Source organism: Cydia splendana, chromosome 1 (assembly GCF_910591565.1).
Source record: "Cydia splendana chromosome 1, ilCydSple1.2, whole genome shotgun sequence".
In the NCBI taxonomy this organism is placed as follows: Eukaryota; Metazoa; Arthropoda; class Insecta; order Lepidoptera; family Tortricidae; genus Cydia; species Cydia splendana.
The window spans coordinates 24,868,267-24,889,982 of record NC_085960.1 but is presented as its reverse complement, the minus strand read 5'-3'; the positions used below and the strand labels follow the sequence as shown (position 1 = coordinate 24,889,982).

Here is a 21,716-nt window from a genome sequence, read left to right as displayed (position 1 = left end):
TTTCCGAGTATTATTGAGATTATTAAGAGATTTTGAGAGAGAGATTTTGGATTATTGAGAGTTTTTCATTAGGCAAGGGCAAGTCAAGTGTGGTACAGTCAAGTAGTCCTTAATTCGCTGACATAAGAGCTATGGGACATATTTTTGAGATGATTTGTGCACCCATATAAAATTACATGACTACGTGACTACTATCAATAATAGCGGTAGGTATATAAGGGTTAAAATTGACCTCTTATCGGCCAGTGACTGTAGCTTAACATGAACGTTCGTAAACATGGAAGATTATAATAGCTACCCACAATCTTTTGTAAGTTATTGTAACATGTTTTGCTGACTGTACAATCAGTTGATTCCCCCTGCAAACAAATTTCTATGTAAGGGCTGTCAACTAGGTATCTCTGTAGCGTAGCTGTTGTTGACGTTGTTCATTCCAAAACATATTTCATAACTTTATGTAACACATTTTGACAATAATCTCCTACAAATTAACGGTTAACACCTGAACCCACTGTGTTCGGTTATTTAGGTTTAATTGTTGAAATTGTCAAGGAAACCGAAATCAGCATTTTATTGAATAACATTTTTTATTTTTTAAGTATACCTACAACCTAGCCTAATTAGGTACTTAAATCTGTCTCGTTGTAGATTTTCCTCCAGAAATCAATGCGGTCTGGATTCGGCAAAGAGTCCATAGTAAGGTTCTTGTCTATTATGATATATCTCAGATTTGTATCGTCACTAGCTTGCCAATCTATGTCCAGTGCCGAAGATTTTAATGAAGTCGGGTTTCTGAAAAATAATGTTTACGGTCAGTATTGGTACTTTTAATAAACAGCAGACGAACAAATGGGAAATGGTAGGTACCTTATGGCTGGCGCTTACGTCGCATAGCACCGCAATATTATTGGAGCGGCGTTAATAATAGAGCGTAAGCGCCAACCGCCATAAGGTACCTTTACCTGTGGGATGTCACAAATGAAGGCGCCGCTGATACTGCTCGAAATTGTTGTAGTAAGTATAAGTACAGTGTCAGCGGACTGTAACTCAAGAACCGTAGGTAGGACCAAATTAGGTTTTCCGGTTTTTCTCTTTAAACTTAGTAAAAGTTTAGGCAAGCTGGAGTGAATCGAGTTCTACATACTTATAGAAGTTCCGCAAATGTAAGTTGCTTACCCGAACTTCGCAAAATTAGTCCACATACTAGTCATTCTCTCAACTGTCTTTGCGTCACTTCCTTTTAAAGGCAAAGGCCAATAAATGGCTGGATTGAACAAATAGAACAGCTCGTCACCATGGGCCGCCCCCTTCAGATCCTTCAGGCCCAACAAGATCTTCGCCAAGTTTCTGTAAGAATCGTACTTGAAGTAATAATTGTAGATAGGTAAATGATTATGATTCAGGAAGTACTCGGTTATAGCCACTGATGGGTAATGGAACATCACATCAGATATTAGATCTATTAAATTATTCACTGAACTATTATTAATAGTATAATTTCCGAAGTAAAATGTCTTGATTTTGTTTGCAGTATCTTTTCTCTCTTTTATACTAGAAAAATACATGTTGTCAGGCAAAATAGCAGCAAAGTTAGCATTTAAACTTTGATACACTTTCTTGTTTAATTGTGTCACGTATCGAATGCCTTCCTTATTGTTATAGCCAATGATCATAGATACTTTATTGTACTTCCCCGATTCAAGTATGTCTTGAGGATTCATGGCCAGGAATGGTTTGTTATTGACCCCCTGCTTTTCAACACACGGTCTAAAGACATATTTTGATAGTAGATTTGAGGAGGTGACTGATGCACTTGCAATTAAAATATCGTTTTTCGTGGAATTTGTGAAAATCCTTAATAGATCAAACGGGTTTTTCGTGTTGTAGCCCATCTTGGCAGCAACTAATGATGCACGATCTATTGGGTCATTTGGCAGAGCGAAAGGCGATAGAGCTGAGGCGCTTTGCATTATAGCTCTTCGAAACAGACCTTTAGCTGCGGGCGATAATATCAAATAGCTGACTGATGCTGACCCTGCACTCTCACCGAAAATAGTCACTAAGTCTGGGTTGCCGCCAAAATTCTTAATATTATCCTTGACCCACTTAAGTGCAGCCACTTGATCTTTCAAACCTGCGTTTCCTGGCGCACCCTTTATTCTGAGGCACAGAAAACCGAAGGGGCCTAGACGGTAGTTGACAGTGACGACGATAACTCCTTTTTTCACGAGCGGTTGAGGGTTGTAGAGATAGGCGCTACTGCTGCCCGTCTTGTAGCCGCCGCCGTGAATAAACACCATGACAGGGTAAAGGCGCTTGTAGCTGACTTGGCCGGGGGTGTACACGTTCAGGATCAGGCAGTCTTCAACACCCACGGGCAGCTGTAGACGGTCGTGGTATTGAGCGCAAACGACGGTGGTGTCGGACGCGTTGAATACGCCCAGCCAGCGCGGTGGAGGGCCTGCCTCCTATAATAAAACCATAGAAATAGGTAAATAAAAACAAATCATAAATATAATACGAGTACCTACTATTCTCGTAAGTACATTTATTTTAACCACTTTACCACACAACGATTATTTTTATTAGTTCGGGAATGCGTTTGACTCAAAAACCAAAAGTAATAGAATAGCATACATTTTGTAAACTGTTTTAAAATTTTCTATTAATGCCCTTGTTTCCTTCATTTGACTAGTGGTAAAATTTATAACTTTGTTTACTTATTTGTAAAATATGTAGTTACAAAATTATGAATTAAAAATTGGTGGTGGTGAAGTAAAAATTAACTCAAAACAAAAACGGCCGTTTTAACTTTGGACGCATAGATTGACGAATCCAGCAACATAAAAACTAGTTTGATGTAAGTACTTATTCATAAGGTCTTAAATACAAAATACAGTAGGTACGTAGCGGTTACTTTTTTGAAATATATTTCGTTAAAAATAAATAATCACGATTATTTAGCAGTGGCGCTAGTGTGCACGTTGATGGGCTCTTAATGTTAGAGTCGGACCAACAAAAGTCTGCAGCGGATTTGATAGCCCACGCAGTGCAAGTGTCATTTATGCGTCATAATTTCATAGAAGTTTGACGTTTAAAATAACACGTGCACTGCGTGGGCTATCAAATCCGCTGCAGACTTTTCATGGACTGACTCTACTAGGTATCCAGAGAGGAAAAATGAAGACTATAGGTACGTTTGTATTACTTGTATGGAGAAGCGCGGTCACGTGACGTGCTCTAAAACGTTATATACTCACTTACTTTTTGTTTCCCACCGTTAATTTAGTATGGATTATGGTGGGCAACAAATAAATTCGACCAATCATAGTGACGCATTGTGTATGTTTTGTCCCTCACGGAGGCACGCGTATATAGTCTGTTCGGAAAGAGAAGAGTCGTGGAATGTATTGGGCCCCATACATTCTACGACTCTTCTCTTTCCGCACAAACTCTACCACTTCTATAGGATCCTACCTTCTATGGTCTGGGCCCAGGCGGCGTAGCACGGTCGCGTTTTTATCGCTTGTCACCATGCCTGTCACGTTCTAACAAGTATGTAAGTGCGAAAGGGACGCGCATAGTGATAGTCGATAAAAATGGAACCGTGCTGCGCCCGCAGGAGTATTTTTTTTCTCGATTTTCATATCGGTCCCATGGAAAACCTTATGACCATCGACATACATTTGATATTGGGGATCACGACCCCGAAATAAAATGTATTCTAACGTAAGCGCATCCAAGTAAAGACGTCATCAGCGTTGGCATCCTCTGGAGGGTAAATAAAATGGACTTTTACGCACTGGTTTTATTGGGCCTTCCTTTCATTCCATTACCTGGAACCTGTCATCCACCGTGCCATACGGTATTCCCAAATATTGCCAATAACCCTTTTTCATCTCCAACCCCATCAGTTTCCCCTGAGGTATTTGTAGCACTGGTGTATTTTCCGCAGCACCATGTATTTGGAGCACGAACACTTGCACTACACATATCACTAGGAGTCGGGTCATGGCAAGTTGAGATTAAACTTTTCGATGATTGTGCTAGCTTGTTGTGTTGTGACCACATTGACTAACTTTAATGACACGCGACATTCTTTCTTATAGGATTCTGTTCGTGCCAATAATCGATTCCATTGTTGTATCTAGGCAGTTACTTTGTACCTACAGCTAAGAGACGAGTTATTTATTGCGAATATTGCGATTTTTTAGCGTAGTGGTTACAACAGGCTTTAATGCCCCCAGTAACTAACCCCCGACTAATAACTAGTTTTTAACCCCCGACGTAAAAAGTGTGTTCCCTGTGTTTAGGTGTCTGCTAGGTACTTTAGCTCTTAAACAGGAGAACCGATTTGGATTGAGTTTTTTTTATTTGAAAGGCTGTTTCCTAGTGGTGGTTCTTAGACAGTATTAGTAGAGCGTTAACACAGGCTTTAGGTTAGTTCTCGTTCATGTCGTCTCGGATATGGGTGAATATGGTATCGATGTATGCAGTCATGTACCTAGTTTAATGTAACCGAAAATTTTCAACTTGATGTACGTTTCTTATTTGTTGATATATCTGGTTAATATTTTTTTTATCATGATATAGAGGATATTCACAATCATTAGGTATGTACTTTGGCAATTTTCAATCTATTCAGCCATTTTCAATTTAGAGCAGTTCGAAGTCAACTGTGGATTGTGAAATTTTTGATCGTTTTCTAATAATTAGACGAAGTATTGAAAATGGTACAGTATGTTTATTTGTTATCTACTCACAAAGCCCTTTCATTTGGTACCCCACATTACCATGTGTTTAAAAGAAAATAAAAATAAAGTTTGTACTGCCGACTTTATGACGTCACAGCAACTACCCCCACCACTTTCGCGCTTGTCATCTCATATATTTGTGTTTAGGGCATTACACTGAATGCATCGATACCATATTCACCCATATCCGAGACGACATGAGCGAAAATCGATTTCTAAAAGAATTTTCTTTCGTTAGACGCTTTACTATATGTTAATAAGTTATACCTATAACTCGCTTATTGAAATTAATATACAAATATTCACTTCTTCGAGAAACGGTTTTATAATCCCCTATTCTTTTGGGCGACCCTATTGTCTGCGTGATAAAGTTATCCTGACTTTACGTACAGTCAACAACACTCCCAGCTGTACATCGGTGGTCTTTATGCCTTTTGTAATAAGGTCCACCGATGTACAGCTGGGAGTGTTGTTGACTGTACCTAAGTATAATTTTTTTACGCCTTTTTATTTTACACTTCACGCCGGCAACGTGATTGATATAACTTACTCGTAGTTCCCATGCCAAATAACACATTTTTTTGTACTTTTAGGTCCTTACTAAGGCCAAGCGCGCACCAGTACTTTTTGTCGCGCGATAATTTAGTCGCAGAAATGTAACGTATGTGTTTATATGGCAGTGCACGCATATGACAAAAAAATCGCAGCGATTTTAAAATTGTGATTTGTCACATTTTTCCGCGACTACTCGCGACGCGATTGTCGCAAAGTGAATAGCAGCATACGGAGTTGTATGGCCCCGCGCGCACTGCGATAATAAAATCGCACCCGGACCTCAGTCGGCATTTCGCTCTTCGAGCGTCAACATGTCGGAATGAGAAAATGAGACGCTAGATGTTGACCATTTAATTATGGAAATAGACGGGGATCACCTTTGTGTTATAAATGCTCAAAGTCATACAGCGATCGCATATTAAAGACACGTTTCATGACAAACGACTGGTACGAAATCCATGTAGAGAATGAACGAATCGTCGACTTTTTCATCGCAGTGCGCGCAGTGAATTTCCTGCGATATATTACAGCGCGATTCTAAAATCGTGTCGAAAAAATGAAAATCGTGGTGCGCGCTTGGCCTAACGATCACTGAGATAAGCCACGGATGTACTAATACAGGCGGAGATGGCGACACTATATGCCTTCCACGCAACTCTAAATCATCGGCTCATAGATGCCTGTCATGGGAAAAAAACTATTGATTGTAGGTTTGTGATTATCATCAAGTAGATACGTACGAGTACATAAATAAATGCGCATTGGAATGATGGAAACAATGCAATCCAACAAGTTGTCATATAGCTAAGTAGGTAGGTATCTATTAACTACTTTTCAGTTCAAATCAGTTCAAATAACTTTACAGTACAAATGGTCCTATTTTCCCGCACTAGTGCGGGAAACAGAACTTTCTGTGCGTATGTCAAAAGTTTAAAGGGCCATATGTACTGTAAAACGTACTGTTATATACATTCATAATTATTTTGCTTACCAGGTAAAACTAAAATGTAGGTGAAGCATTGACAGCAATATTACTGTATAAAAATTCGAATAACAGTAAAAACATTGTCACTCGTAATTTACTCTTTAACATAGATCTAGTAATATCCTAAATCTTTTAGTGTGTAAGTTTGTGCAGTGTATTTTGGGTTTAATAAACTGTTTGGGTTGTATTCAAGAGTTTTCTTCGAAACTCCAACGGAGGCTGCCCTATAACAAATTCGTGGCAGCGGTGGGATGACATAAGAGACTGTCAGGTCCCGTCATTCCGAACTCAAAGGACAGCTTCCAGATCAACGGTTAGTCTCAGCACTGTCGCTGAGCCCGCATCGCAACCCCGGATCGACGATCAGCCTCGGCAACCCAGCCGAGCCCGCATTCGGAACACAAACAACATATCTACCCCGCTCGCACTGCTCCAGGTCGACGATCAGTCTAGTGACTCTGTTGGATTCACTAGCCCGCACCTATCCCATCTTGGACACCTGTACGTTTCGAGACAACGTGACACCTCTACTACCTACGTATTTCGCCGTGTGCAACCTCAATACGACGCATCGTGTGGCCGGTCATCAACCCGTTGTTACCTAGTATGTTTCTGCGTTTCTGTACTGTTATAGTACGATACACGTGCGACTCCCTTCGGTCGGGTTTTAATTTATCGCCACTCGTTTATGTTTATGAATGGTTACTTATATATTAGGTATCTTAAGCTAATTATCGGAGCAATTTATTGATGTTAATATTATTCCATAGTAATACTGGATTATTACTAAAACTGAAATGGTTTTACATTGAATTTTAAACTAGGTACGTAATAGGTACTACTCGAATTACTACTTTCGATGTAGGTAGTTTGGCGTTGGAGCTCGTATGCAAAAGAGCGCCTATAGTCCGAGACTGAAACGGTAGGTACCTTTCACCTGAGTTAAACACTCTACTTTTAATATATATATATGTCGTAGTCAGATCGTATAATCCGCCGTATTACATTACGGCTAGCCGTTATCAAAAACAGGGGCGTTTTGAAATGGGGCGGTTCGACGATTAGCCGGATTGTCATTGCGATACGTTCTTCAATAAGGCGGCCAACGTTTAGCCGCATCGTACTACTATTTTAGATTGTAGAGTGACCAGTTCTTTCGGTCGCCTACGTAACCGGAGTTTGACAATGTTTGCAATTTAATTTATTTTTACCATGGTCCCACCGCACTACATGTGTTTCTTTTCCAAAACATTTCCTTCACAACTTAAATAGACGGAGCCCCGCAAGCGGGGCTCCTATTTCTGGGCGGTTTGCCCTTTGGGCATCTGAAGCTACCTAACGAACCTAACCTACTTACCTACCTACGCTTTTTTCCCCAAAGTGTAATGTTTTCACGGACGTCTCACTAAATCAATAGGTAGGTAGGTTAGGTTCGTTAGGTAGCTTCAGATGCCCGAAGGGCAAACCGCTCAGAAATAGGAGCGCCGCGAAGCGGGGCTCCGTCTATTTAAGTTGCGAAAGAAATGTTTTTGAAAAGAAACAGTCCGACGAACTCCAGATTTGATGGACGCCCCAGCGTTTGTCAGGCAGCGCCACGGGTGTTAAAAATGGGAACTAAAAACTGTCAAAGCGGCGGCTAATGACTCGCTGTATTACATTACGGCTAGCCGTGTTGAAGAACGTATGGCGCCGAATACATTCCGGCGGATTCTCATTCAGCCGCATTCAATCCGGCTAATCGTTAAACCGCCGCATTTCAAAACGCCCCTGTTTTTGAAAACGGCTAGCCGTAATGTAATACGGCGGATTATACGATCCGACTGCGACATATATATATCCAAACGACGTTCCAAAGCCTTCTACCTGTCATCTCAGTTCAACAACACGCCAATAGATGGCGTTACTCTCTACACAACTTTATTTATTTTGTTACAACCAAATAATACGTAGCTCAACATTGCTAATCGATTTTATACAGGCGTCTAAAATAATGAACTATAACGCTGCAATACGTCTTTCTGGTGTCAGGGTCCGACATATTATATATAAAAAAAAAAAAAAAAAAAAAAAAAGCCTCTTTATTTCCTTAATTTTACATACATGCATCATTCCATAATCATAGTTTGTATAATAATATTAAGTAATATGAATAAACATGTCACACTAAAATACATAATTCATTTCATTTTTTTTCATTAAATTATTATTATGAATAAGTTCATGTGATTACATATATATTTAATTAATTTATTTATTTTTGTTTTAAGGACCTCTTAACGAGTAAAGGCCTCCTCCAAATTTTTCCATGCCTCTCGGTCGTTTGCCTTTTTCGTCCAGTCTTTGCCTGCTACTTTGTAAATCTCGTCGCTCCATCGTTGTTTTGGTCTCCCTTGACCTCTGTTATTGATAGGTCCTGCCCAGGTTGTTATTTTCCTAGTCCATTTTGTACTGTTCATTCGTATTATATGGCCAGCCCACTTCCATTTGAGCTTTTTACAATGAGCTAAAGCATCTATCACGTTTGTCTTTCGTCTTATTTCTGCATTTCTTATCCTATCTTTTAGTTTTAGGTTGAGTGTACTCCGTTCCATTGCCCTTTGGCATACTTGTATTTTATTTTTTGTGTCATTGTCAAAAATCCATGTTTGGCAGCCGTAGGTAAGACATGGAAGGCTTTTTTCTTGAGTTTCATTGGTAAGTTTGATTTTAATATATCTTTGTTGCTCCAGTATTTGTTCCACGTTATGTTTATACGTCGGTTTAGCTCTTCTTGGCGTCTGCATTTATCAAAGGATACTTGTTGGCCTAAATATATATATTTATTCACGTATTCTAGACATGTGTTGCTCACTTTGATGGGCATTAATAATATATAATATGTCGGACATTAATGTTGAGCTACGTATTATTTGGTTGTAACAAAATAAATAAAGTTGTGTAGAGAGTAACGCCATCTATTGGCGTGTTGTTGAACTGAGATGACAGGTAGAAGGCTTTGGAACGTCGAGAGGTTTCTCTCGAGTGAGCGTAGGCACGAGTTGGCGTTTTTGTCGGTATGTTGGTAGACTGGTCGAGCAGGTTTGCCAACTTGACTGAGGCGGGAGCGGAGAGGCTCCGCTGCTGGTAGTTCTTCTTGATCGGACCGCGCTAGAGATCGGACGTACTCGTTAGCCAACCTCGTGCCTAACTCGCTACGTTCCTGAAGGTTTATACCTGAAGGATTATTCTGATAGCTTATAGAATCCCGCGTTCTTTAACCATTTAGCTAAGTGTTTTATTTCGAGTGTTATTTTGATTTCTTATGTTTCATTAGAAGCTTACTTTTGTGAAATAAAGAAATGATGTGTTATGTGTTGTTTTAACTTGTTTTGAAAAGATTTGTCCCTCTGAGTTTGTTGCCGGTCCCATATAGGGCTAAATCTTCTCAGGTCAGATATGTAGGGTTGGAGCCGGCCTAGTTTGACTTGAATAAAGATTTAAACGGTTTCTTTTTACTTTCATATCGCTCCCTTGAGTTAAAAATAGCAATTAGTTCTTTTAAACATTTAGTACTGAAGTATAGTAGGCGCTAGTATGGTTAACGAGTCCTAATGTTTATTTCATGCACTGGTAGCAATGGTAGCATACTGGTTTAGCTGTGAAGTAATACATTATCGTACTACCCCCACGCGCCCACCGCCTTTGAGACCATCGGTAATCGAGAAATATATATATTTTTAGTTCCAAAATAATCAAAAAACAATCAATTTTATTTTGTTAACGGTAGTTTATTATTGCATTGTCAGCAGATCTACATACCCACAAAGTTGGGGAAAATCAACTTGCAAGATTTGACAAACATTGCAAGTTAATAAAAAGCTTATAATTAATAAACTCATTTAAGAAGTTTCGGCAAGCTTATTTTTACTCTTTTCTGTACATTTATAAAACATATATATCCCACTGACCCGGGGTTAAACGGTTAAACCGTTAACACAGTGTCAAATTGTACCTACTGGTAACAATGGTAACTTCAGGTTTAACTGGTTAACCCGGGGTTAGAGAATGGTGCAAGTGGCCCTAAATAAAATATAGTACATTGTACAACGTGGGGGGTAAATGAGAGCTGGAGGGATTAAATACTCGAGCTTACAATATTCTTACCCCCGGAATTCCACACAATGTTTTTCGTCACACTAGCGAAGAAAAACTAAATTTTAAGTGTTTTTATTTCAAACAAACGTCCGCCATGTTGTTATTTCTTGACAGGTTAGGCTTTGAAGGCACAGACTTTCGGCATTCAGCCACGAATGAAAATTGTGTAAAAATCAAAGAATATAATACTACAATAGTTATTTGTTTTACAAGGGGGCAAAGTTGTTGTTAAACCGCTCGTGCTAATATTGATACCAGAGCAAGCGAAAGATTCCAAAATTGAACCACGAGCGTAGCGAGTGGTTCGAAAAATGGAATCTTGAGCGTTGCGAGGGTTTCAAAGCACGAGGGTTAAACAAAATTTGCCCCCGAGTGAAACACAATTTTTTTCACCACACCAACCCGAAGCAAATATTAAATGTAAAACATCAAACAAAATCAAATCCAAATGAATTTGATTAAATATTTATCATCCAAAATCATCAATTAAAAGTCAATTCTACCAGCAAACATAAGAACTCAAAATTTGCTTTTGTTACTTTGCCTCACATGTGAATAAAATGCAACTTTGCACCAGGCGTGGCTCACTCCGCGATTTCATCGCTTTGCAACAAGCAACAAGTAGCTAAAAGTACATCCGTTCCACACCAATTTTGGTGGCTAGCCATAAGCCGCGCGTGGCGCTGTCGCCACCTAGCGACCATATCTGTCGATCGTAACAGACGCGTTTTGTTAGAGAGTGAGTCTTCTGTACCTAGTAGGTACTATTATTTATTCTGTGTTTGCACTTCAAAAACTGATAGCAGTTTTTGAAGCGAAAAATAAGCCTTTCCGAGCTGGTGTGGTGAAAATATTTTAAACGGCTACTAAATTAATCAAATAAATATTTTTGAACATAAACAAAAGTATTAAAGTATAAACGTCAGTATTTTAAAAGTAAAACTCCCTTATACCTTGACTTTAAACAAATACCTACTTGGTTCGTCTGAAATAGTGACATAATTAAATAAAAAAGAAAGCTATAATTCCCTAGGGAATTATAGCTTTTTTTTCACAAATATGAAATAAGATCTTTTTTGAGCAAGTGTGATGAAAAATATTTATCATTGAAACACAGTCGTTGTTTATACGAGCGACGCTACTACTATACCTATCTACCCATAATGTGGAAAGCTTTGTTACTTAACCACGCGTAACTGATTGTTAATTGTTCTCCGTGCCATTACGCATTTTAGGGTTTCTTAAAAATCAGAAAAAGGTAATTCGTAAACATACACGGTTTTGCATCCATAGATTATAGGTAGGTACTAAAAGAAACATTCAGAATACCAACGATAGTGAATTCAGACTTTGAAGCCAGGGTTAGTGTTAGTAGTTACAGTCAGCAATACTAACATACACATTTCTATGCAGGGAAAAGGTAGGTACCCCTTTTCTCTGTAACTGACTGTACCAATACATAAATTAGGTATATAATATATAGATTAGGTACACAATAATTGAACTAAAATTGTTAATCTTAATATAAAATTAGTATTTAAGTAAAAAATGTATTATGTGTCGGTCTATAACACTAGAAACAAACATAAGCTTGCCGTGCCCGCCCACCGCCTCCGTAAGGTTAGTACGTCTTTCGTCGGGAACTGTACACGTTTTTATAACAAAGTCCCCACTGATGTAGTGAATTTACCACTTCACAAATTTAAGTCGCACATTAAGCGCTCCTTGTTAAGTAAGGCGTACTACACTGTAAATGATTTTATAAACGATAGAGATGCCTTTAAGCAGGTAGCTTGATTTCATTAGTATAATAAGAGCTAAATAAATATTGTTTTTTTTTTTACATTGTGAATTAAATATGCTAGTGTCCAGTAGAATTGACACATGAGACAATGATGTTCTCGCTTGATTAAATTGTTTAATTTAATTTTAGTTTTGGACACTTGGAGACCTTATACATCTCTAAGTATTTATTTATATATTTTATTTTTGATTGTACATACCTATATTTTTAATGTTTCTGACACTTAGAGACCTTTACATCTCTAAGTCAACTTAGGCTAGTAATTATGTGAAGCTATACTGTCTTTTTATGTAACATACGAGCACAAAATGCCGTGTCTTACAGCTACTCGTACATGTTATTACTATTTTAATATTATTATAGGCCGGTAGCTTGAACATGTCATGCTCGCTTAAAAGTCTTTGCTTACGGTGGCGTCGTTGATCGGGTCGCCACTTTCCCGAATGAAGGTTGAGGGAGGCGATGGCTGAGATACGCGTCATACTCGTGAACGGGTGCTGTTTGTGGAGACTGGTCTGTTTAAGCTAACACAAGCTATTATACTTAGTAACTTTATTTTTATTAATTAATTACAGTGAGACGCCTCATTCTGCTCTCGTATGTTTCTTTTCTCTTAATGAATGTATTAATTATACAGGATATTGACTCTTGGAGACCCTATACATCTCTAAGGATAACTTGATAAACTATATAATCTTATAGTTCTGACACCTAGAGACATTTACACCTCTAAATATTATAGTTTTTTTTTTTGTATTTTGTATCTGTATTTTTTATGTAATTCGACATTAAGAGACCATATACATCTCTTAGTAATTGTAATACGTTAGATTGAATTCTTAGTTTTATTTTATAAAATTGTTGATGTTATTATTTTTGCATGTATGTAAATTCAATGATGACGTGTAAAAGTGCCCTTGTGGCCTATTTGCTGAATAAATGTTGATGTTTGATGTTTGATGTGTTGCAAGAAATAAAAGGCTTTTTTATTTTTATTTTATTATTACTAGCGACCCGCCCCGGCTTCGCACGGGTAGAACCTTAACAAATTATACACCCAAAGCTTCTTCAAGAATCACTATTGATAGGTGAAAACCGCATGAAAATCCGTTCAGTAGTTTTCGAGTTTATCGGAACATACAGACAGATGCAGCGTATTGTGATTATTGTTTTTAAGCTGGTAATCATGGTAAGTAGGTAGGTATTAGGTACATCTTTTTTATTTCCTTGCATAATGCGCTGTAAAAGGTTGGTTTATATGTATTATTAGGTAGGTACGAGCGAATAGTCAATTCCCAACATGTCTCCTTGCCCACATCAATAACTATTTAAGAATAACATGCATTAATTACAACGAGAGTTATTCTACTTCGTAACGGAACCCTTCACAGTGTTTACTAGAGTCGTAAATATTTGATTTCATTAGGTTGTGATTTCATCTTTATTGTTAGAAAACTACAAAAGCAACCTGAAACAGTATCCTCCCACCATTTTACATCGAATTATTGACAATAACGTTCGACAGGTTTATAGTTAAAGGAATAGCAATGTTGAGCGGGTAAGTGTACGCTTGTATTTTAAATAATTAGGTATTTATTTGAAGCTAGTTTCTTTCATTTCTTAAAAAACTATTCCACTTTTATTTATTGTGAAATTTTGTTTTTCCTACTTAGAATTACGTCAATTTCTTATTAAATGCTCATTTGTGTACATTACTGGGTAATGTTTAGCTGTGCTCGTCTTCGTTACACATCCCTCATGATGAGAATCTCGTGAAAGCTGAGAAGGAAAAATCCAGCAAAGCAAGTACTAATTGGCACCTGAGCGCGGGCTAGTCCAACGCTCAAATAACCAATAGCGCTCTCCGATAACGCGCCTTTGTTACGCATCTCGATGACACATTTTATACTGGTTCTGTAGCGTTCGACTCGCCGGCACTCAGTAACCGTAGAGCGTCGAGGGACCACACACAGCCTCGCAATAGTTACTTGTTTTACAAGGGGGCAAAGTTGTTGTTTAACCGCTCGTGCTAATATTGATACCCGAGCAAGCGAAAGATTCCAAAATTGAACCACGAGCGTAGCGAGTGGTTCGAAAAATAGAATCTTGAGCGTAGCAAGGGTTTCAAAGCACGAGGGTTAAACAAAATTTGTCCCCGAGTGAAACACAAAATTTTTCACCACACCAAACCGAAGCAAATATTAAATGTAAAATATCAAACAAAATCAAACCAAATCAAATCCAAATGAATGTTATTAAATATTTATCATCCAAAATCATAATTTAAAAGTCAATTCTACCATCAAACATAAGAAATCAACTCAAAATTTGCATTTGATTACTTTGCCTCCCATGTGAATAAAATGCAACTTCGCTATCAGTTTTTGAAGAGCAAAGTAAGCGTTTCCGAGCTGGTGTGGTGAAAAAATGTTTGATAATATTTTTTTTTGTGAAAACTTCTTGTTGCTATTTTGAGTAGGAAAAAAAAATTAACCATTCGATTTATAAAGATGGTCAAGCAAATCTTGTCAGTAGAAAAAGGCGCGAAATTCAAATTTTCTATTAGACGATATCCCGTTGCGCCTACATTTTTCAAATTTGCCGCCTTTTTCTACTGACAAGATCTGCTTGACCAACTTATACTTTGTCAAGCCATTTCTGTCAGTAGAAAAAAGCGGCAAATCAAAAAAATGTAGGCATGAAGGATATCGATCGTTCCATAGAAAAATTTGGATTTCGCGCCTTTTCTACTGACAAACTTGCTTGAAACCAATGTCAGGAACTGGGAGCGAATGCATGAGCATTGGTTTAGAAAAAAAAAATCGCCATAGGTGAGTTTTTTAATCGAATTCAAAAATTTAAATATATTTATTCCAGATTTTAATATTACAAGAGAGGCAGTACAGTATTTGTATTGTTTGTTTGAATATTTTTTATATTATGGTAACATCGAGCTGATCTGATGATGGAGACCGGAGGTGGCTACCTTCTATGGCTATAGAAGCTCTGTGATAAAACAACGTTAATTTGCTTGGGTTTTGTTAGAATAGTAGCGTTCGGTAGACCTTGGCATGTACCTACGGGTTAAATTCCGAACACATATTATTTTAAATTTAATATTCGGACTTTACCCAAAAACTTAAGTTTAATTAATCATCTATAGTCTTCGAGCAACATCGGCTTCCGACACGTCGGAAGGGAGGGGCCCAAGCGATATCTTACCGTACAAATCTTTCTGCCATTTTTTGCGGGGGGAAAGGTGCACACAGTCGCACTTCTCACACACTTACATACAAAATCCAATCTGTAATGATGACACAAATACATAGAAAATGACAGACGTCAAAGACAAATCTTGCAAACCTCGATCTCTTTTTGTGTACGGATGAGTCACAAGTGTCACAACACGCACACTAACACATTTTCGTCGAAGTATTTTATGGCTACAAATATAATGACCACCAAAAAATACTTTGGTACCCTAAATAAAAAAATCATGCTTACCAAAAAAAATTAATGAACACCAAAAAAATTAGGCCTAAAATTACAAAAGTACCACCGTTTTAATTACGACTGTACTTCAAATTGTATTCGAATACCAAATATATTGAATGACCACCAAAAATCATTAATGATCACCAAATCTTGAAGACCAAATAAATGCGATATTTTCACCTAAATAAACCACTATGATTACCAAAAAATGTATACATATTACCAAATAAAGTAAAATGATGCCAAAATTACTAGCCCCTCCCGCTCAACCCCCCGTACCCCGCACCGCATACCTACCTAACCTAACCTACTCTTCTAGTAGCATACTGAAATGCTACTAGAATAGTGGGTTAGGTTAGGTTTGAACTGCGACCCTTACAGAAAAGAAATGCTACTAGAAAAGTGGGTTAGGTTAGGTTTGAACTGCGACCCTTACAGAAAAGAAATACTACTAGAAAAGTGGGTTAGGTTAGGTTTGAACTGCGACCCTTACAGAAAAGAAATGCTACTAGAAAAGTGGGTTAGGTCAGGTTTAAACTGCGACCCTTACAGAAACGAAATGCTACTAGAAAAGTGGGTTAGGTTAGGTTTGAACTGCGACCCATACAGAAACGAAATTCTACTAGAAAAGTGGGTTAGGTTAGGTTTGAACTGCGACCCATACAGAAACGAAATGCTACTAGAAAAGTGGGTTAGGTTAGGTTTGAACTGCGACCCATACAGAAACGAAATGCTACTAGAAAAGTGATTTAGGTTAGGTTTGAACTGCGACCCTTACAGAAACGAAATGCTACTAGAAAAGTGGGTTAGGTTAGGTTTGAACTGCGACCCATACAGAAAAGAAATGCTACTAGAAAAGTGGGTTAGGTTAGGTTTGAACTGCGCCCCTTACAGAAACGAGATGCTACTAGAAAAGTGGGTTAGGTTAGGTTTGAACTGCAACCCATACAGAAACGAAATGCTACTAGAAAAGTGGGTTAGGTTAGGTTAGAAAAAGATGACGAAGTGGATTAATTAATTTAATAGGATAACGACATATTAAATAATTGCACATTTTTAATTAAAATGTAGTTACAATTTTGGTGTCAATTTTGGTCATTTACTATTTTTGGGTTTACAATGATTATTTTGGAATCATTTGCTTTAATAGGATAGCAAGATTTAAAAATTTGGTTAGAATTTTACATTAAAATGGATTTCTAATTTTGGTGGTCATTTACTATTTTTGGGTTTACAATGATTATTTTGGTGTCAATTTATTTAATAGGATAGCAAGATGTAAAAATTTGGTTATCATTTCACATTAAAATGGGGTTTGAAATTTGGTAATCATTTACAATTTTTGGGTTAATAATGATTAGTTTGGTGTCATTTCCTTTAATAGGATAGTAAAATGTAATAAAATTGGTAATCATTTCACATTAAAATGGTGTTATAATTTTGGTGATCGTTTATTATTTTAGGGTGGTAAAGTAGATTTTTTTGGTATTAAATTTTATTAAATCTGGTGATCAGTTAAATAGCAGCCGTATTTTATTGTATTCTGAGATATGAGAAGTCGGATTTGTCGCTCGACCGATCCGCAATTTGTACTGGGCGAGCAAAATCGATAAATCCAACAATTACATGATACTAAAATCTAATAATTGTGTTTAAATGTAATTAAACATAAAGCCTGACAACAGTTTATTTGACCCTCGCCATTTTGCGGATTTTCAATGGTACTAATTTCTTTTACTGGCAACAAGTAGGTTAGGTACTCTTTGACAACGAACGTTGGATGTCATCGAATGTCACCGATGTAAACAAACGGAAAATATCTACGAATATATTCAAATATAAACGGTTTTATTACAAAAATGCCAAAAAAAAAATACCAAGGATGCGAAAAAATTGTAGTGAATGCAATCAAATACTTACAGCTTAAAAAATACGAAGGATTACATAGCATTCCAATAAACAATGTTTTGAAGTTGGTTGTTGACATGACCGGTATTGACATTTTATAGTGCGGTTTTATTGAACTGGTTAGTTGTTTGGTTTAAACTTTAATATTTCATTTAAGGTTTATGTAGATCGACGATAAAAATCCTATAATCGAATTGGAAACTAAACGTTTTATAATCGAGGTTGGTGGTAGAAAGCGACACAACATCTGATGAAAATCAGACTTCGTCAGAGTCAGAAAACGAAGAATATATTAATATTGAATATATAGTATCAGATTTTGACGAATAGGTAAATTGAATGAACCGAATTTTCTGTAAGCAATGTTTTTGACATTATACGGGTATCAACATGAAGCCAATGCCCACTACCCCGACTATACATGACGTACGCACATTATTGCCATACGTAAGCTGTTTGCAGCGACACTATCTCAGGGTTAAACAAACTGTTGTCAGGCTTTACATATGATATGTAAAAAAAATATTACATGTGAGATGTAACATACATATGATATGTAAAAAAAATATACTCCGCCTGGTCCTCTCTTCCGACCACGTGACTGACACAAGCCTACGTCATCATGCGACAGCGCTATATAAAGTGGCAATGTTATTGTGACATAGGCTTGTGTCACTCTGCGAAGAGAAGACCATGTTTTATTAGACTATGTCACAGCCATACGAAACTGATCTGTCAGTGTCAAAAGTAACATTATATTTCAACCCAAAACGTCACTTTTGACACTGACAGATCAATATCTTATCGCTGTGACATCTTATAAGCATTGTTCAATCGGGTAAGTGCTTACTTACACAATGCTTACACATGCCTATTCTATTGCAGATATTTGATGGCGACCGCGATGTGTTACGCCATGCTATGGATTACTAAGCATTTAAATCAATCCCTAAAGGACAATCCGAACCAAGCAAATATTGCCTTAGAATCATCTCCTGAATAATGAATAAGCTGTTACTATGTATATACCGTGTGTACAATTTTACTGTATTTAATAAAATATGGAAGTTATAACTGGTTAAGTTCATAGCTGTTAGTAAGTTGTTAACCCTTAAATGCATAGTGTTGCCAAATGTATACAAAGCATTAGACAGCTCGCAGATTAAAAAAAAAGGCTTACGTTCTTGAACGCACCTTTAATACCAAACGTCAAGTAGTAGGGTGATGATTTAAGGGTTAAATTTACGCAATATTTTTAATTTATAAAAATTACATTCGTTTTAAGACGAAAAGTCGGAAAGCTTGGAAAAATCCAGAAGTTGATAATTTTTAGTATATGATTTTGAACGGTGTTTTCGGGGTTTCTAATTATTTTATATTTAAAAACTTTATCATAAGCCCCCTCCAGACTATGCGCGTGAATCGCACATAGTCGAGTGTGGAGTCGATTTCGCTGTCTGCGAAAATCGACTCCACACTCGCGTTCGCGGCTTCGCCCGCGATTCACGCGCATAGTCTGAAGGGGGCTATAGGTATATTACTCTGAGTAGGCATATCACAAATAGTGTACCTTTCTAATGGAAGTAAAACATTTCATATATCTATTACTGAAAATTACATATTTACATAAATATTATTTAGCCAATTCAACTTCTAACACTGATTTTGCAGTGAAAATCGAAGTTATATTTTTTTTACTATTTTTCCTAGAATCGGCAAACAATTATGTGATACATATATTAATTTCGGGCAAAAAGAAAAAATCATGCATTTAAGGGTTAATAGAGATACGAATGGCTTTAAAACTAGGTACTTATAGCCTAAGCAAATTATAAAATTTTGCGGAAATAATTCGTGTAGTTTTTAAAATTGGTACAGGCATACCTTGTGGTGACCAGATAAACATACTAAAAGTCCTCGAGGGTAGGGGGTGTGCTGAGGGTGTAGGAGAGGGTTGAAGGTACCTTTTTTCATATTTTTGCTCATATCTCGAATGTCTGTACGAATAGCATTATAATTACTTCGGACAAAAGTTTTTACATTAAATTTCCTACAAATTTGGTTATATTTATTTTTACTCTGCGATCAATACTTTAGGAGCTACAGGCTGTTAAAGTTAAATAAGAGATAAAAAATAGACGGTTTAAGAAAACGTCGAACACCCCCTACCCTCGAGGACTTTTAATATGTTTATCTGGACACGACAAGGTATGACTGTACCAATTTTCAGAACTACACGAATTATTTCCGCAGATTGCCCAAATACGTGGCTATTATGCCTATGCAAAAAATCTTGTGCCATCATAGACATCATGTATGTGTATGAACACCTGGCCCGCTTAGCAACTTCTGTTGCTGACTGTACATAAAGCACACATTACTTTTGCATCCTGCATCCGATACATCCGATAGCGAACGATCGTCTACTTTATGATTATTTTATGATGTACACGGATTTGTCAGTGTCTATTTTATTAGAAATTGTAAAAGGTTTCATATCTATAAATATCAATCAATACTGGCCACTTACAAAAGATGGCTAAATAATAAGGGAAAGTTTTATAAAAGTGCAAAAATTGTAGGGTAGCCCTTATAAAGCGTCAGTTTTATTGTTTGGTAAGTTTTTTGGTCAGGGATAGGTAGTCAAATGAACGAGCTAGCAGTTCGAAATGGTACTTATAGTAGATTGTTAACCAAGGGTTGAAAGGCACCATTTCCGTCTCGGACTATTACTACCTCGACAGAAATGGGTGCCTTTCACCCGAGTTAAACACTCTACTTTTCATATCGAATGCGAGGAAACCAAACAAGACAAGGCAATTTCGCAAAATCAGTAATTGAAGTACCTAATACTTCGAGCAACACCGGCTTCCGACACATCTCGAAGACCTAATCTTCGAGCAACACCGGCTTCCGACACATCGGAAGGGAGGGGCCCAACCGATATCTCACCGTACAAATCTTTCTGCCATTTTTCGCGGGGGGAAAGGTGCACACAGTCGCACTTCTCACACACTTACATACAAAATCCAATCTGTAATGACGACACAAATACATAGAAAATGACACACGTCAAAGACAAATCTTGCAAACCTCGATCTCTTTTTGTGTACGGACGAGTGACAAGTGTCACAACACGCACACTAACACATTTTCGTTGAAGTATGTTATTGTATTCTGAGAGATGAGAAGTCGGATTTGTCGCTCGACCGATCCGCAATTTGTACTGAGCGAGCAAAATCGATAAATCCAACAATTACATGAGACTAAAATATAATAATTGTGTTTGAATGTAATTAAACGTATGATATGTAAAAAAAATATTACATGTGAAACGTAACACTTTCTTTTTGTAAATTTGATGTCCCCGACCTCTTTTTATAACAAAAAACCGAGCAAACAGGCATTTTTGTGCAGCAGTGTTCACGCGCGCGTCTGGACTCGGTCTAGTGAAAAATCCAAGTGCAACTAGTTTTATTACCCGCGCTAGATTAGATTGACGCGCTAATCTTGTACCTCGGCAGAGGGGAAATAGTGCGAATGCCGCCTCCCTTCCGTGTTGCTCGAAGACCTAATAGAGCTACGGCCATGATTTTTTTCCTTAGGACTTACTTGCAATCGGAGACTTTACATGTCTGAAGATTAATAACCCCTAGCGAAAATCATTTAGATTGCAATATTTACGAAAACACACACTTTTTAACAAACTGCAGTAATTTTAAAATTATTTGTTCATGCAGCAGGATTGCCTCTTACTTTTTAATTTTATTCTTTTTTGTTCTAAAAGCCGCAACAGACTACCGGACCGCATCGCGACCTTGGTGCGCCGCACCACGTAATAACAATAACAAAATAAAAGTATTTTAAATATTAAATAACAATTTAATTAATAATATAAGAATTTTTTATCTTGTATTTTATTTTGTTTTCATGAATATAGTGCTAAATAACTTTAAAAACCAATTTAATATCGTACAAAAACGTTCAACGGTGGCTGTATAAGATTCTGCCTTTGCTCATTTACGCAAGTGTAAGGTTTAAAAAAATATTTTCGGAGTATTCCTTTTGGTTCCCGCCTTAT

General features: G+C 37.3%; 1 protein-coding gene across 1 annotated transcript; it reads right to left on the bottom strand.

Moving 5' to 3' along the window:
• Nucleotides 1-588: 588 nt before the first annotated feature.
• On the bottom strand, nucleotides 589-4,062 carry LOC134792222 (juvenile hormone esterase-like). The gene is made up of 3 exons (XM_063763477.1): nucleotides 3,837-4,062; nucleotides 1,177-2,468; nucleotides 589-792 (listed from the first exon to the last, which is right to left on the bottom strand). Exons 1-3 carry the CDS (start codon nucleotides 4,011-4,013, stop codon nucleotides 621-623), a joined length of 1,641 nt encoding a protein of 546 aa, XP_063619547.1. The 5' UTR covers nucleotides 4,014-4,062; the 3' UTR covers nucleotides 589-620.
• Between the last annotated feature and the right edge of the window lie 17,654 nt (nucleotides 4,063-21,716).

Coding starts and splice junctions, on each gene's coding strand:
- LOC134792222 (XM_063763477.1), bottom strand. CDS start 4,013: ATGACCCGACTCCTAGTGATATGTGTAGTGCAAGTGTTCGTGCTCCAA. Junction 2,469..3,836: donor CGGTGGATGACAGGTTCCAG/GTAATGGAATGA, acceptor GTTTTATTATAG/GAGGCAGGCCCTCCACCGCG. Junction 793..1,176: donor ACTAATTTTGCGAAGTTCGG/GTAAGCAACTTA, acceptor ATTATTTTTCAG/AAACCCGACTTCATTAAAAT.